Genomic DNA, 16,319 nt, shown 5'->3' with positions numbered 1-16,319 from the left:
AAATATTGCCTGTCCTGGAGAGCAGGATCCTGGCATCCTTTCGTGTTTATGTCCCTCCACAGATGTGTAGATGTATACACAGTGCTTGATTAATGCTGAATGAATGAATGAATGGTGGATAAGTTGGTTTTTTTCAGGTTAATGTTAATCCCATACAGTTCTTTCTTTCTTTCTTTTTTTTTTTTTTTGAGACAGAGTTTTGCTGTTGTTGCCCAGGCTGGAGTGCAGTGGTGTGATCTCAGCTCACTGCAACCTCCGCCTCCCGGGTTCAGGCAATTCTCCTGCCTCAGCCTCCTGAGTAGCTGGGATTACAGGCATGTGCCACCATGCCTGGCTAATTTTGTATTTTTAATAGAGACAGGGTTTCTCCACATTGGTCAGGCTTGTCTTGAACTCCTGACCTCAGGTGATCTGCCCACCTTGACCTCCCAAAGTGTTGGGATTACAGGCGTGAGCCACCATGGCTGGCTAACCCCATAGAATTCTAAGTGTCTTTCATCAGTAGGCTGGAGGCATTTAAAAACTGAGGGTGTTTTCCCGGTACACTGACATAGGATGTATCTGTTCTGAGTGTGTGTGTGTATGTGAGTGAGTGTGTGTGTGTGTTCCCCTTAAATCATAGGGAAAGCTTGTGCTCAGCCACAGTCCATACGTTTCCTGCTTTGTTGGGAGTTAGTGGGGATTCAGGAGGCCCTTTCTCTGGGCACAATCCTGGAGATGCTCTAAGGATCATAACCACAAGAGTCTCTTACTTTTATGTGATGCCTACAGTGTACAACGTTTATTCACAGCTACTTCTCACAACAGCCCTGTGTTTTTTGTTTTTGTTTTTTTGAAATGGAGTCTCACTCTGTCGCCCGGGCTGGAGTGCAGTGGCCAGATCTCAGCTCACTGCAAGCTCCGCCTCCCGGGTTCACGCCATTCTCCTGCCTCAGCCTCCAGAGTAGCTGGGACTCCAGGCGCCCGCCACCACGCCCGGCTAATTTTTTGTATTTTTAGTAGAGATGGGGTTCACCGTGTTAGCCAGGATGGTTTTGATCTCCTGACCTCGTGATCCACTGGCCTCAGCCTCCCAAAGTGCTGGGATTATAGGCATGAGCCACCGCACCCGGCACAACAGCCCTATCTTGTCTTACAGAATTAGAAATGATTGCTCAGGGAAATTAAGCCACCTACTTGAGGCCACTCAGCTATTAGGGCGGAGCAGGTCTTCTCCCGTGGGTCCCAGCTCTCCTCTCTCCCCCTTGGGTTCCCAGGTTCCCCACCCTACCTAACAGGGACCCAGGAAAGATGCACACCTGTCCTGTCTCAGCAGGGCCAGGGGCTATGTCTCTCATCTCATGGTTTCGGTGGAACGAGGCCCCATCCCGACTGTCCTCCAGGAGCCCTGCTGAGATGGTGCTGGAGACACTTATGATGGAGCTGACAGGGCAGATGCGAGAGGCTGAGAAGCAGCAGCGGGAGCGCAGCACTGCAGTCAGGAAGGTCTGCACCGGTGTGGACTACAGCTGGTTGGCCAGCACACCCCGGCCCACCTATGACCTCAGCCCCAGTGAGCGGCTGCAGCTGGAGGATGTCTGCGTTAAGATCCACCCATCCTATTGTGGGCCTGCCATCCTCAGGTGAGCACTGGGATGGGGATCCCTGCTGGACTGCAGGCTCTAGGAAAGGTGGCTGCAGTGGCAGGGGCCTGAAGCCACCAGGACTAGAGCCAGGGAGCCTGGATGACCTAGTTATCTGTTAGAAGGAGCAAGAGGGGGAAAGGAATCTGAAAGAGACCATGAAATGCTGGGCTAGGGTTGGGGGTCCAGCAGGAGGCAGGAGGCAGCTCCTGGAGGCATGTGAGTTTTGATTGAAGAGAACACAATACCCTTGAGTTTTCTCTTCTCCCTGCCCAGATTGTTATTGTCCTGGATTTTAACTTACCTGCCTTCTTTTCTTTCGTCAGTTTACCTTCAGTATTACCTGCTTGGAGAAGTTTTCCCAGACATTTCTCCAAAATCAGATTCTTAATTATCCTAGCTTATGTTAGCTTTCATGCTAGTCTGCCCACAGATGAGTGTGTGTGTGTGTGTGTGTGTGTGTGTGTGTGCGAGTGTGTAGAGTGTGTGTGTGTGTGTGTGTAGGAAGGGTTCAGACAGAATTCTGAGGCACTGCACATTTAGAGCTTGGGTGCAACAATGTTCCTTGAATTTAAATGTAATCCTACCGAAGCTGTGACCACATGGTCCTGTCTCAGAAGGATTGGTGCTGTTCTCAAAGAAGCATCGAGTAATTTCAAAATAACTCAAGTTCTTTATCTACATTTCTCTTTGTAAAGAAATATAAATCCACAATAAAACATCTTAAAATTCCTGTTAGTCTCCCAAAATCTTCCCTCACCCATCCCTTTAACCAACATATGCATTTATTGTACACCTTTTTCTTTGAAATTCTCTTTAAAAGCTCCTCTCCTTCAGCCCCATTCACCTTCTTCAGCCCCGTCCACACTCCTTGGTTTCTGTAGAGCTTTTACCACCCCTCCCCTTTTTTCCTCCAGGTGGAGAACCTACCCTCCCCCAGCTTTCTGAATCTGGACTGCAGAAGCCTCCCAAAGTGTATCTATTCCAGAAGCACCTGGGGACAGGGGTGGGTCATGGGGTGGAGCTGCTGAAAAGGGCACCTGGACTGGCAAATGAAACCTCAAAAGTGAGGGGGAAGACTGAGTGCACGCAGGTCATGATTGTCCTGTCTCATTTCCGGTCTCATGTCACTGCTGAGAAGTCCTGACTCTCAATCTGGTGGAGGAAACCTGGTATTAAATAGACTTGCTAACATTAACTTGTGAGCTCTAAGCAAAGATAGCCTAGGCAGAGTAAACAACTTGGGAAACCACACAGGGCCTTGGGAGAACCTGGGACATGTCGGGGCCACAAGTGATTCTTCCCAGCTGATGTGCATAGTCTTCCAGGAAAGTATCAGGGGACCCCTGTGCATGGCAAACAGCGCACCTGGAAGGAATATCACAGGTGCAGTGACATAATCAGATATAGGTTTCAGAAAGATCATGCTGACCAGGGGGTGGAGAAGAGACAGGAGAGGCTTAGCCAAAAGGCCTCCCATCAGTAAGGCTGCCACTGCAAGGGGCTCCCCTTAATGCTGTATCATCAACAACCTTAGGTAAGTGTCAGGATCTTTACGTACCTTAGTTCATTATAGCCCACAAAAAGGCAGCTGTCATCTCAGACGCCAGAAGTGGCAGAGCTGAGATTTGAACTCAGGATTAGTTGAATCAGTAGCAACGTGGGGTGGTTCCTGATTCGCTTCAGGAGCAGGGTAGAGTGGACTAACTGGCCACGAGGATGCACGGGCAGCCCCTCGGGGTTAGACGCCCCGGGGTGCCAGGCCCGCTGTTGTGGATGAATGGCCCCAGCGCCCTCCCCTCCCGCCCAGGTTCCGGCAGCTGCTGGCGGAGCAGGAGCCCGAGGTGCAGGAGGTGTCCCAGATTTTCCGCTCGGTGCTGCAGGAGGTCCTGGAGAGGATGAAGCAGGAAGAGGAGGCCCACAAGCTGACGCGCCAGTGGAGCCTGCGGCCCCGCGGCAGCCTGGCCACCTTCAAGACCCGCGCGCGCATCTCCCCCTTCGCCAGCGACATCAGGACCATCTCCGAGGACGTGGAGCGGGACGTGCCGCCGCCACTGCGGTCCTGGAGCATGCCCGAATTCCGGGCGCCCAAAGCCAACTGACCGCGGCCGCTCCCCTGCCCAGGAGCAGAGCGGTCTGCAGGGGGAATGATAGGCCGGTGACCTGAGCGCCGGGCCCTGGAACCTCCTCACCTAACCCTGAAGAGGAGACCCAGGAGGCGGCCGCATCCCAAGACGCTGCTGTAAAATGAAGCTCCATCTTCCTCCTCTGGCCACAAAGCCGAGTTAGATCGTAGAGCGGCACCGCCCTCGCCCTCTCCTGCGCGAGTCTGCGGGAGCAGCCCCTTCCCTAACTGGCAGATTCAAGGTTTTGAAAGACAGACCATTGCCCCATCCTCATCTCCTGCTTCTGTCTAAAAGGGGACAGTTGCCCTGCCTTTTTGCAAGACCTAGATTCTCACCCCAATTTCAGGGATGTCCCTTTCACTCCCCTACCCCCATCCCCAATGCTAAGGGACCTGTTGGATGGTATCCATTCTTGCTAGTGACTGGCTGAGCTCACCACTGCAGACGGGTCACAGCCTTATGGGCAGGCACAGCTGGAAGGGACCAGAGAGACAATTAGATCCACTCTTTTCAGCTAGTAAATGTGGAACTTGAGGCTCAGAGAGGGACACTTGTTTTGCCTTTAACTGCAGCCAGCTGCTCATGAACACTGAGATTGTTCCTGCAAAAATAGTGTCTGTTCCTGAGTTTGGAATCCTGGGCTATGAAGAGACAGATCCAAAGGCTACATCTCTACCTACCTGTGGCCTGATCCATCTCTTACCTTGGCACTGGGATGAGAATCTAAGCTGCTCTCCAAGAAGTGTAGCTAGGGGTGGAGGTAGGTTACTCATTACCCCACGCCACAATGTCATCACATGGTCTGTGGCCAGTCCCGAACAGCTTCTTCCAGAGGTTAAGCTCCAAGGTCTTCAGATGCTCCTCTAAAGAGCCCAGGCTTCTCAATTCCAGGGTGTCCCTTTCTGCAGCTGGTCACACCTGCTCTGTGGCTTTCTCCAGAAAGTGATGCCCAAACTCCTGACTGACCTTGAGGCAGCTGAGTGAAACGTTCTAGAAGAGCTTCCTGCCGACTTAATTGTCCTTCCATTTTCTAACATGGTTAGGCCTTGATGATGGGTGTGTGGATTACCCAATGTGTGGATCATCCATGGAAAATCTGGAAGGCCAGGAGGCCTTCCCACACACTCTGGGGTTGAAGTGGGGTGTGAGGGGGATGGGTGGGGAAAGTGTCTACCCTCAACTACCAGTGCACATGCAGAAAATGCAAGTGGACCTTAATAGTAGCATAAATAAAATGATAGGAGGAGATATAATCAACGGGGGGGGGGGGGGTGGTGTGTGGAAATCTGTGTATTCCCTCAGGGAAAAAAAGTTTTTTTGAATGATTTGGTTTTGAACTTCCCTTTTGAAGTTTTTTTGGATTTTCACTTGAATTTGGACAGAGAATCATAGGATGGTGGAAAACCTCTGATCCAACATATCAAGAAGAAACAGTTGATTGGCTTATTAATATAATTGGTAGATGTGAGAATCACTTAAAATATGTATCTTAAACATCTTACATATTTTATTTGAAGACATAAAAAAGTTCACTTGATTGCCAAACTTTTTTTTATTTTTATTTTTATTTATTTATTTATTTTTTTTGAGACTGAGTCTCACTCTGTTGCCCAGGCTGCAGTGCAGTGGCGTGATCTTGGCTCACCACAACCTCTGCCTCCCGGGTTCAAGCGATTCTCCTGCCTCAGCCTCCTGAGTAGCTGGGACTACAGGCGCGTACCATCACACCCAGCTAATTTTTGTATTTTTATTAGAGATGGGGCTTCCCTATGTTGCCCAGACTGGTCTCAAACTCCTGACCTTGTGATCCACTCGCCGTGGCCTCCCATAGTGCTGGGATTACAGGCATGAGCCACTGTGCCTGGCCGCCAAACTTTTGATGCAGGTCCAAGCTGTGCTTTTCTGTGACCTATATGTTTTATCTGGTGGGAGTTCTACACTTACGTTTTCTTGGTTTGCACTTTAATCATAACAATAATAACAACTGGCATAAACGTTTTGGAACAAGCAGAAGTGACTGTTGGTAGGCAGACTGCTCAGCTGGTAGGGGCAAAAGTGTTGGGGGAGAATTAGAAAAAGGCCTCCACACTGTGGGCTTTCCCGGTGCCCTGGGTGTGGGTCAGCAAATGTTTTAGAGGAAGTGGTTAACCTGGAGAGAGATTCAAAGGACGCTGGATAAGAGAATGTCTATTTTTCTCCTTCCCTATCACCTTACATGTACCTATTCTCCCCAAAGAGAAGGAAGACCTTACACTTTCAATGTGGTGTTCTTTTTTAAGCTTAAGTAACTGGTTGCCGATGAAAACCTTCCCTTCCAGCCACAGGCATGTGGACAGAACCCACCAGCCTCCTCAGACACTGGTTGTCCTACTACAAGCAATCCCAGCTGGTGGCTCTCAAATTCATGTGGGTCCAGAAGTTGTTCCTCTGGATTCAGGTTGTTAAAGGGACTAATGAGGTCTGTTTCCATTCATATTTTTAAAAATTCAATAACCACAATAAAAGAACAAAAAGTTTGAGAGTGTCCTTGTAAGTATCTGATGAGTGGCTGGCGGTATTTTGGAGGGGACAGGTTGAGTGTGTTCAAGACTGCAGCAGCCAGCCTGTTTGCACCCAGCTCAACACCACTAGCCACTAGAGGGCGTGGGAGGGAGGCTTGTACTACTTGGTGACCACATTTTTTTTTTTTTTTTTTTTTGACTTAACTATGAAAATCTTCAAACACACAAAAATGTAGAGGGAAAAGTTTAAGAAGCCCCATATATCTATCATGAAAGTTTAATAGTTACTAACATTTTCTTTATTTTTGTGTGTGGAGTATTTTAAGATAAATCCCAAGATGTTGTCACACTTAATCCCTGAATACTTCAGTATGCACTGCATAGGTTTAAGAACTTCTTCCTGTATAACTATACTACCATTATCACTCCTAACAAAATTAACAGTAATTCTTTAATATTACCTAATGCCCTGTCTATATTCACATTTCCCTGTTCCCAAGAAATGATTCTTGCCGTTTATTCCTTTGAACAAGGATCTAACCAAGTCCCATACATTGAGAAGAAAGTTTGTTTTATTTTTGTTGTTGTTGTTATTTTATTATATTTTATTTGCAGCTTGTTTTACAGTGGTCATATAGTATTATGTAATTCCATAATGAAGCATTGTTTAAAGATAGAGTGCTTATGGAACATTCATCTTAACATGCAATAAGCTAATGACTGAACACAAATGATAAAAATTCTGCAAATTAGCCTAATGATACTCTTTACTCAGATCCTTGTCATGTTATTTGATTAAAATTCTTCCACAGTTGGAACCAAGATTCCTTCGTACTTTGAAAAGTAATGTTAAAAATTGATAGTGGGCCAGGCACGGTGGCTCACACCTGTAATCCCAGCACTTTGGGAGGCCATGGGGGGCAGATCATATGAAGTCAGGAGTTTGAGACCAGCCTGGCCAGTATGGTGAAACCCCATCTCTACTAAAAATACAAAAATTATCCGGGCATGAAGACACATGTCTGTAATCCCAGCTACTCGGGAGACTGAGGCAGGAGAATCGCTTGAACCCAGGAGGTGGAGGTTGCAGTGAGCTGAGATGGCACCACTGCACTCCAGCTGGGTGACACAGCCAGACTCTGTCTCAAAAAAAAAAAAAAAAAATTGATAGTGACAATATATATAATCTGACTTTTCATTTGATGAAAATCCTTGTCGCATCATATGTTTTATTTTCTAGGACGTGCTTGCAAATAGCAACCTAAAATCTTCTCCCTTTTTCTTGCCATTTAGGAACAAAACACTAACATTTATCAAAATAACTCAGGGGAAATCTTAAGAATTCCAACGGCAGATAATGAAAAAAGTTTGTCTATTTTTGATGCCATTGTTCATCACATAGTTAAATTTCAGTCTATGTCTTAATATTCATATGGTCTCCCAACAAAACACAATGTTACTTCAAAATTTATTCATAGACAAATTATTTTTATTTTATATATGTATGTATGTGTATATTTATTTATTTATTTTTGAGACGGAGTCTTACTCTGTCACCCAGGCTGGAGTGCAGTGGCACGATCTCTGCTCACTGCAAGCTCCATCTCCCGAGTTCACGCCATTCTCCTGCCTCAGCCTCCCAAGTAGCTGGGACTACAGGTGCTCGCCATCACACCCAGCTAAATTTTTTGTATATTTAGTAGAGACGGGGTTTCACCATGTTAGCCAGGATGGTCTCGATCTCCTGACCTCATGATCCACCCGCCTTGGCCTCCCAAAGTGCTGGGATTACAGGCGTGAGCCACCATGCCCAGCCAACAAATTATTTTTAGACAATTATTTTGATTTATTACCTTGACTCATTTGTTAAAAGGGGAAATTGACATCTGTTTCCCTTTACAAATATTATTACATATTGCATCAAATTAGCATTATAACATTAAGGTGCTAAAGACAAAAACAAAAATTATTTCTTTATCGTGTTCAAGGTAAAAATAATAATTTAAGTTTCTAAAATGTGCAAGTTTTTATATAACTGTAAAAGCTGTTCACAAGTCAATAGAAGTTGGAAAGTGTTTTCTTTAACATTTTATTGTATTGCATTCCAGTTACAATTCCCTTGTTGGAACAAACACAATATTCTTAAAGCTCTGCAGTAAAACTTGGAAGTTTTCCAGCTCAGTCTCCCATCTCAGCTAGGATTTGATTCAGGGAAAATTACATTCCAGTAACAAGCTGTTCCTCTCTGTGTGAACTGAGCACTGCTGCTAACTGCTTCGAAGCCACTTCTGGCACCCGGTCAGGGCCATAGGCAAATCCAGGGCAAAGGGGGATACAGTTGAAGTTAGCCTCTCCTTAGTAGAAAAGAAATCAAACCACTAGGAAAAAAAAAAAGCTCCAAACTGCAAAAGGAACAGGGAAATGTGTACTTTATCCAAATAAGCCAGCCCAATAATATTGCTATGGACAGAAAAGACTTTGTCATCAAGAAACTCTTTTATTAACATTTGAATGACCCTTTACAGTTTACAAAGTGCTTTCACTCATATTATCTCACTTGGTCTGGATCAGGGATTGAGGTGCATTATGTTTTGTTTCAGATTGGGCATCATATGGCTACCTAGAACTGGAAGCCAGAGTTCCTTCCACATGCTGTCAACATTATAGATCCTTCTGTGTTCTCGGAACAGCTCCCAACTGCTCTATCACTGTACTTATCACAAAGTGATGTAAATGCACATGCTTTTGCTGTTGCTTCTTCCTCCCACTTTGCTGTTCCCCCACCTCCAGTAGTTTGTGAAATCCTTAAGTGGAGGAAGCGGGTCTTTTACTTCTGTGTCCTCACCTTCTGGGTACACAGTAGGTACTTTACAAATGCGCTTAACAGATGGGTGCATAGGGACACCGACATAGAGAGCCTATCTAGGACACAGGCAGAGTGAAGAGGTGAGTGAACACTGAGGCGATTATGATACATCTATATCATTCATTATAAATTCTTTGAGGCACTACGGTGCTCATGTCTCACTTCAGTTTGTGTAGCTCAAGATATGTCACTCACACAGTAGTCAAAAACCTAAGAATGCATTCCTTTGCTCATCAAGTATGTACTGAACGACTCCATGTGTAATAATTATAAAGGAGATGGGTCAGGGGTGTGGTTACCCATAAGCCTGCCAGCTAGATAAGACTCTTGTTGTCTTGAAATTATTAATGATTTTTTAATAAAGGTCTCCAAATTTAATTTTGCCCTTATGTAGCTGCAAGTTATCTAGCTGGTCCTGATGGCACCCATAAATGGGAAGTTCAGGGTTGTTACTGACCAAACCTGAGCGCAATGGAATGTGCTCTCTCTCCTCCTCCTCCTCCTCTTTTCCTTCTTCTCTCAGTCTCTCTTCTCTTCCTCCCCTTCTCCCTCTCTTTTTTTTCCACCTCTTAGCTCTGCCTTCTTCTGTGTGGTGGTTGACTCTTAATCACCTCTTTTAGTGTGATCATATCCCTCCCTGCAACTAGAAAAGATGGCTGATGGAAGTTCAGGCTAACATGTCCCTAGTTTGGCACTCCCAACACCCATACACTAATCCCAGAGGAAGACCTTGTGGCAGAGCCTGGTGAGCTAGTCACCAAACCCGCTTCTTCATTCTGCTGAACTCACAACTAGAGTTCAGCCTCCCTTTCCCTGGCAGTAGTCATGTGACCAAGTTTGGCCAATAGAATATGAGCAGATGTGAAAGCCTCTATTCCAGTTTGGCCCATTAAAAACCTTCCAAAAGTGATTCTCTGTCCTCTTTCCCCATCATGCTGGATTCTGATACCCAAGAAGAGAGGGCAGTCACAAGACGAAAGGGGCCTGAGTCCCTGAATGACCATATGGAAGGCCATATTGGACTTACATGAATTACAAATATACTTCTATTTGTTAAACCACTGAGATGTGAAGTTTATCTTTGCAGATGTTGGAGTAACTGATCTGTAACCAACATACACCTTGATTCCCCCTAGTTGGGATGTCTACCACCCTTGGACCAGTTACTATTGCTGGGGAATGAGGTGCTAAGAGTGACCTAGCCTGGATCATGTGCCCCTCTGGGAATTTGGGGCACCAGATCACAGCCCCAGTAGGACCACATGAAGTGAAAAGGGGGTGTTGTTGCTACAAGAAGGTGGATGGGAAAATATATGAGATGCCCCCGCCGACCCTGAAATCAACTCCCAAAGTTCTCAATAAGAGAGCAACCTGAAATCTCAAAGGGTCAAAAGATGTACTCTTTGAAAATCTGAATAGCTTAATATTAAAATGGTTTTCATTATCACTGACTGCTGTAATATCATCTCAGTTCTTCCAAAGACCTTAAAATTACCTTTAATCTCATATCAAAGTAATTTGCAGAAGCTTCCATCCTACCTTTATTCTTGCTTCAAAGACAACAAATAAGGTTCCAACTGAAGGTCTCATGGGTGGGAAAATGAGAAAGTTGCTTTGTCTAGCCGTCCGTTGCCATATCAACCTTCTGCTTGTAGATATATACAGGAAGAAATGACAGCCATTCATTTTCCCTACTATGAAGTCAGTTCACTATTATTGCTTTCTGATAAACTTTTCATTTTTTTGTTTGTTTGTTTTCTTCTCTGCCACTCCATCTTGTCTTTAAAGGCTTTCTGTTTTTGTTGTTGTTTGGTTGGTTGGTTGGTTTTTGGTTTTTTTTACTCATGAGCAAATTTTGCTCTTACTCAGGGGAACAAAAGGAAATTAACTGTCTAGATAAAATTGTTTGAATTTTGAGGCTATTGAACATTCCAGATTATAGTTCTGATGAAATTATTCTGCCACTTACATCTTTGCAAATCATTCACTCTCTTGAGGCTCCTGTTCCTTATCTATTAGAGAAGCATAGATATCTTTCTACCGCCCAGGCTTGTAGTGAGGTTTAAATAAGATCAAATGCCTTCCACTATAAAAGAACTTTCAAGTTTAAGATCTTACAGTTGTCTGTGACAGTCTTCTCTTCAATTAGTATGGGTAACCGAAAGTCAATTGAACACACTGAAGAGCACTTTTCACCTTCCTTCCTCTGGAGTGTCCAGACCCGGCTCTTTAATCATTGCCCTTGAGCCCAATTTCCCTCATCTTTTAGATCTGTGGTTTTCAAGCTTGGCTGCACATTAGATTATCTGGTGCCCAGGCCACATCTCAGACCAATTAAATCAGAAACTTGGGACGGGACCCAGGCATCAGTTTTTCTAAAGTTTTCTAGGTGATTCCATTGTGCAGCCAAGGCTGAAAACCATGGTTTAGATGATTCTTTCTGGAGAAATCAGGAAATTCTCTGTTGGCACAACTGAATCTATCTAACACATCACGAATGATTTCATTTCAATAGATTAATACACTTTGGACCTATTACAATGGCCTTATGTGATCCTATGTTAGAGACAGATGGTTGCAAAGATGTTTATCACATAGATGTTAATCAGCTATGATGGATGTTTATCATCTCCTTAGCAGCATTCAGGAAATGCTTGAAGATGAGAGTACTTTTTTTTCTTTTTTTTTTTTTGAGACACAGTCTTGCTCTGTTGCCCAGCCTGGAGTGGAGTGCAGTGGCGCAATCTTGGCTCACTGTAACCTCTGCCTTCTGGGTTCAAGTGATTCTCCTCCCTCAGCCTCCCAAATAGCTGGGGTTGCAGGCACATGCCACCATGCCCGGCTAATATTTTATTTTTAGTAGAAACAGCGTTTCACCATATTGGCCAGGCTGGTCTTGAACTCCTGACCTCAAGTGATACACCCGCCTCAGTCTCCCAAAATGCTGGGATTACAGGCATGAGCCACGGCACCCGGCTGAGATGTATCTTGTCAAGAGTGCTGCAAATGCCATTTTATAGCAACTAGAAAATGGAGAGGGTGATACGATCTGAGCTTTTTCTTATAAACCTGCAAGAATACAGTTACATAGGATGAAAATGATCTGGTGTCTTTTATGGACACTATTCATAAGGGGTGTATGTGTGTGTGTGTGTGTGCAAGAGAGAGAGAGAGAAGAGAGAGACAGAGAAAGAGAAAGAGAAAGATAAGAAAGAGATAGAGATAGAAAGAGAAAGAGAAAGAGAAAGAGAAAGAGAAAGAGAAAGAGAAAGAGAAAGAGAAAGAGAAAGCTGTAATCCAGCAGGTAGAAATAGCTGTCTGGGAATGGGTTGTAGGGAATTGTTTCTTTCCTTCTTCTTGTGCCAAGTGGTAGAACTGGGACGGAGGCAGCTGGAGCTAGTAAATGTGAGTGGGAGGGTGTAGGTGCTGCCCTTGTCCTCAGAACTGGTAAAGTGACATGTTTGACCATTGGGCTTAAAGCCATCTTCAGATGCCAGCCAGTCCTGGGAATCAAGTTTGTTCTTATTTGCAGAGGTTCCGTGAAGGCCCCCTGGTGGTCATGGGCGGCTCAGCCAGAGAGTCCATTGTGCTGGCTGTGAGATCCCCATGGATCAGCGCCTGTACCAGAGCAGACTGGGCTCTGAGTGCACCATTCTTCTACAGCTGGAAGCAGCCTCCCTTTGCAGGTTTGCCCAGGATACCCTCTGGCAGGACAAGAGACCTGCAGCATCACATCCTCTCCCAGCTGCAGACATGGAGCACCTGCTGTGACATCTACAAACAGTGTGACCTTGGCTATTTAACTTTGCTGAGTCTCAGTTTTCTCATTTGAGTAACAATATTTGCATGACACCGTGGTTGTGGAAATTAACTGAAATCAAGGCATATAAAGCTCCTGAAACCAGAAAGGTGTTCAAAGGCTCCTTGCTGTGTTATGTGTGTGCTCTTATTTTCCACCTGCTCACTTGCCTCTGGGTCCTCAGTGACCTGTCCCCATGGTGTAGCCTCTGCTTCCTGAGGCTCAGCTTGGATGCCTCCCACCTAACACCACATCACATTGCTTTCCTTCAATTCATTTTCTCATTTGACCTCCACACTAATTCTGGGAAGTAGACGAGGAAGCAACATCCTTTCCAGTGTAGCCAGGAGCTAATCAATTTGCCCACCATCAAACAGCAAATCACTGGCAACAGTAGCAAGAAAATGACCCACCATTTTGGGACACTTACTATGTGAATAAGGCACATGCTGAGCATGGTGCATGCATTATCTCATTTTATCCTCACAAACAACATGATGAGGCAGGTATTTTTATCCCCATTCTACAGGTACGGAAGCAGAGATTTAGATGGTTGACTTTTTCCAAGGTTGTAAAGAGAGTAGCAGGCATAGCCAGAACCTGAACCGATTTCTCATCAGCTGTAGAGGCCTCTCTGCCTCTCTGGCAATAACTTGAACCTAGTTCTCTTGATTCCTGAAAAACTGCTTCTTTTGCAATGTGATGCTGCTCTAGGAACAACTTAGCAAATCCACAGCTACCAAAAGCACAGTACTTGATTTCTCTTCTCTTTGCCTGGAGATGTTTTTGTTTAGGATAACTTACTGTCTAATGCTGAATAGCCAAAACTGTGTGCCTCTCATGACTTGGAATTTTGATGGCCATAATCAGTTGGCCTCAGAAAAATATCAATCCCAGCTTTGTTCTCACAGGAGAGCTCCAAAAGAGAAGTATAATTCATTTTTTCTTCCTCTTTTCTATTTCCGTAGGTGTTATTCTGTTATTCTGTTGGCTGTCATTTTTTATTTTTATGGACTGATTGATATAGACAAACCACCACTACCAACACAGACAGCCTGAGAATGGATAATACATATGGCTTCGCTGCCTCCTGAGATATTTCAGGTCCATTTACCCCGAATGGCTAAGACATCTAAGAAAGAACACACACTTCTTTAGCTGAGGATGCTAACTTGACCCACATAGGAAGCAGATCTTTCCTGGCCATTTGCCCACTCCATGTGACTTGGGCTTTTCACACATGGTGGCTGGGTTCTGAAGGACAGAGAGTATTCCAAGAGCAAACAGTCCAGGCAGAAGCTATAGGCTCATTAAAAGCTGGCTATGGACGTTTTAAGACATCATTTTGCTTTGTCCTATAGATCAAGCAAGTCACTATAGTCAGCCTACTTTTTTGGGAGGGGAATCAGACTCCAGCAGGGAACTGGGGTAGCTGATCCCTCAGCAATATTGGTTTTTTTCTCTCTTTGCTAGTTTGGTAGGATAAAAATGTTATTTTAATTACATTTATTTCATTACAAGAAAGATTGAACATGAAAAGGAACGTGTATTAGCAATGTGCATTATCACGTAAATTACCTAGTCAAACATTTTGGCTATCTCTTTCTCTAATTTGTCTTAGGAACTTTCGTGTTGCTATGTAGAAGCACCAGATGCTGGGTAATTTATAAAGATAAAAGGTTTATTTGGCTCATGATTCTGATGACTGGAAAGTTCAAGACCTAGCATCAGCATCTAGTGAGGGGCTCAGGTTGTTTCCTCTCATGATGGAAGGCAAAGGGGAGCCTGTGTGTGCAGAAATCACATGGCAAGACAGAAAGCAAGAGAAGGGAGGACAGAGGCCAGGCTCTTTCTAACAACTAGTTTTCTCAGGAGCTCAAAGAGTGAGAACTGACTCACTCCCAAGGGAGGACATTAATCTCTTCATGAGGGGTCGACCTGTGTGACCCAAACATCTCCCACTGGGCCCCACCTTTAGCTTTGGAGATCAAATTTCAGCATGAGGGTTGGAGTAAACAAACATCCAAACTATAGCAGACTGCAAATATTAAAAACATTAAATTTTGGTCTATTATACATATTGTGACTTTCTTTTCCAGTTTCAATTTACCTTTTAATTAAAAAAATTTTTTTTTCTTTTTAAATCAAGACAGGAATCCTTCTTGTTCTGTTACCCAGGCTGGAGAACAGTGCATGTGATCCTACCTCACTGCGGCCTCAAACTCCTGGGTTCAAGTGACCATGCGGCCTCAGCCTCCTAAGTAGCTGGGACTACCAGCATGCACCACCACACCCAGTTAATTTTCTAAAAATTTTAAACTTTTGGTAGAGACAGGGTCTTGCTATGTTGTCCTGCCTTGGCCTCCCAAAGCAGTAGGTCCTTTTAATATTTTACAGTGCTTTTTAAAAATTATCAATTATAGGCTGGTGTGGTGGGTCACATCCATAATCCCAGAACTTTGGGAGGCTGAGGCAGGTGGGTCACTTGAGGTCAGGAGTTTGAGACCAGCCTGGCCAACATGGTGAAACACTATCTGTACTAAAAAAAAAAAAAAGTAAAAAGTGAGCCAGGCATGGTGGCGCATACCTTTAATCCCAGCTACTTGGGAGGCTGAGGCAGGAGAACTGCATGAACCCCAGAGGCAGAGGTTGCAGTGAGCCAAGATTGGGCCACTGAACTCCAGCCTGGGTGACGGAGGGAGACTCTGTCTCAAAAAAAAAAAAAAAAAAAAAAAAAAAAGAAAAGAAAAATCAATTATTCCATTAGAGTCCAGTTTCAAATGTTTTTTTTTTTCCCTCAGCTTCAATAATGTATAGTTAATAAAAATTATATATATTTATAGTACAGGATAAGATGTTTTAATATATGTTTAATTATGAAATGATTAAATTAAGCCAATTAGCATATTAATCACCTGACATACTTATTTTTTGTGTGTGATGAGAACATTCAAGATCTACTCTCTTAGCAGTTTTCAAGTATACCTTGAATTATTAACTACAGTCACCATGCCATACGATAGATCTCCAGAACTTATTCATTCTGAAACTTTATATCTTCTCTATTAGTCTGTTTTCATGCTGCTGATAAAGACATACCTGAGACTGGGAATAAAAAGAGGTTTAATTGGACTTACAGTTCCACATGGCTGGGGAGGCCTCAGAATCATGGCAGGAGTTGAAAGGCACTTCTTACATGGCAGCAGCAAGAGAAAATGAGGAAGAAACAAAACTGGAAACCCCTGATAAAACCAACAGATCTCATGAGACTTGTTTACTATCATGAAAATAGCATGGGAAAGACTGGCCCCCATGATTCAATGACCTCCCCCTGGGTCCCTCCCACAACAGTGGGAATTCTGGAAGATACAATTCAAGTTGAGATTTGGGTGGGGATATAGCCAA

At 44.4% G+C, this 16,319-nt stretch overlaps 1 protein-coding gene across 1 annotated transcript; it reads left to right on the top strand.

The window, feature by feature from the left end:
• Positions 1-1,326: 1,326 nt before the first annotated feature.
• RD3 (retinal degeneration 3, GUCY2D regulator) lies at positions 1,327-3,724 on the top strand. Its single transcript, XM_023198351.1, has 2 exons — positions 1,327-1,622; positions 3,433-3,724. The coding sequence occupies exons 1-2, from the start codon at positions 1,327-1,329 to the stop codon at positions 3,722-3,724; spliced, it is 588 nt and encodes a 195-aa protein (XP_023054119.1).
• The last annotated feature ends 12,595 nt before the right edge of the window (positions 3,725-16,319 follow it).

Source organism: Piliocolobus tephrosceles, chromosome 1, assembly GCF_002776525.5.
Source record: "Piliocolobus tephrosceles isolate RC106 chromosome 1, ASM277652v3, whole genome shotgun sequence".
Classification (NCBI taxonomy): domain Eukaryota; kingdom Metazoa; phylum Chordata; class Mammalia; order Primates; family Cercopithecidae; genus Piliocolobus; species Piliocolobus tephrosceles.
This window is presented reverse-complemented; position numbering and strand designations above follow the sequence as displayed.

Excerpts from the sequence above, each read along its gene's own strand:
- RD3 (XM_023198351.1), top strand. The coding sequence starts at position 1,327 with ATGTCTCTCATCTCATGGTTTCGGTGGAACGAGGCCCCATCCCGACTG. Across the intron at positions 1,623-3,432 it reads TGTGGGCCTGCCATCCTCAG|GTTCCGGCAGCTGCTGGCGG; the intron begins GTGAGCACTGGG and ends CCTCCCGCCCAG.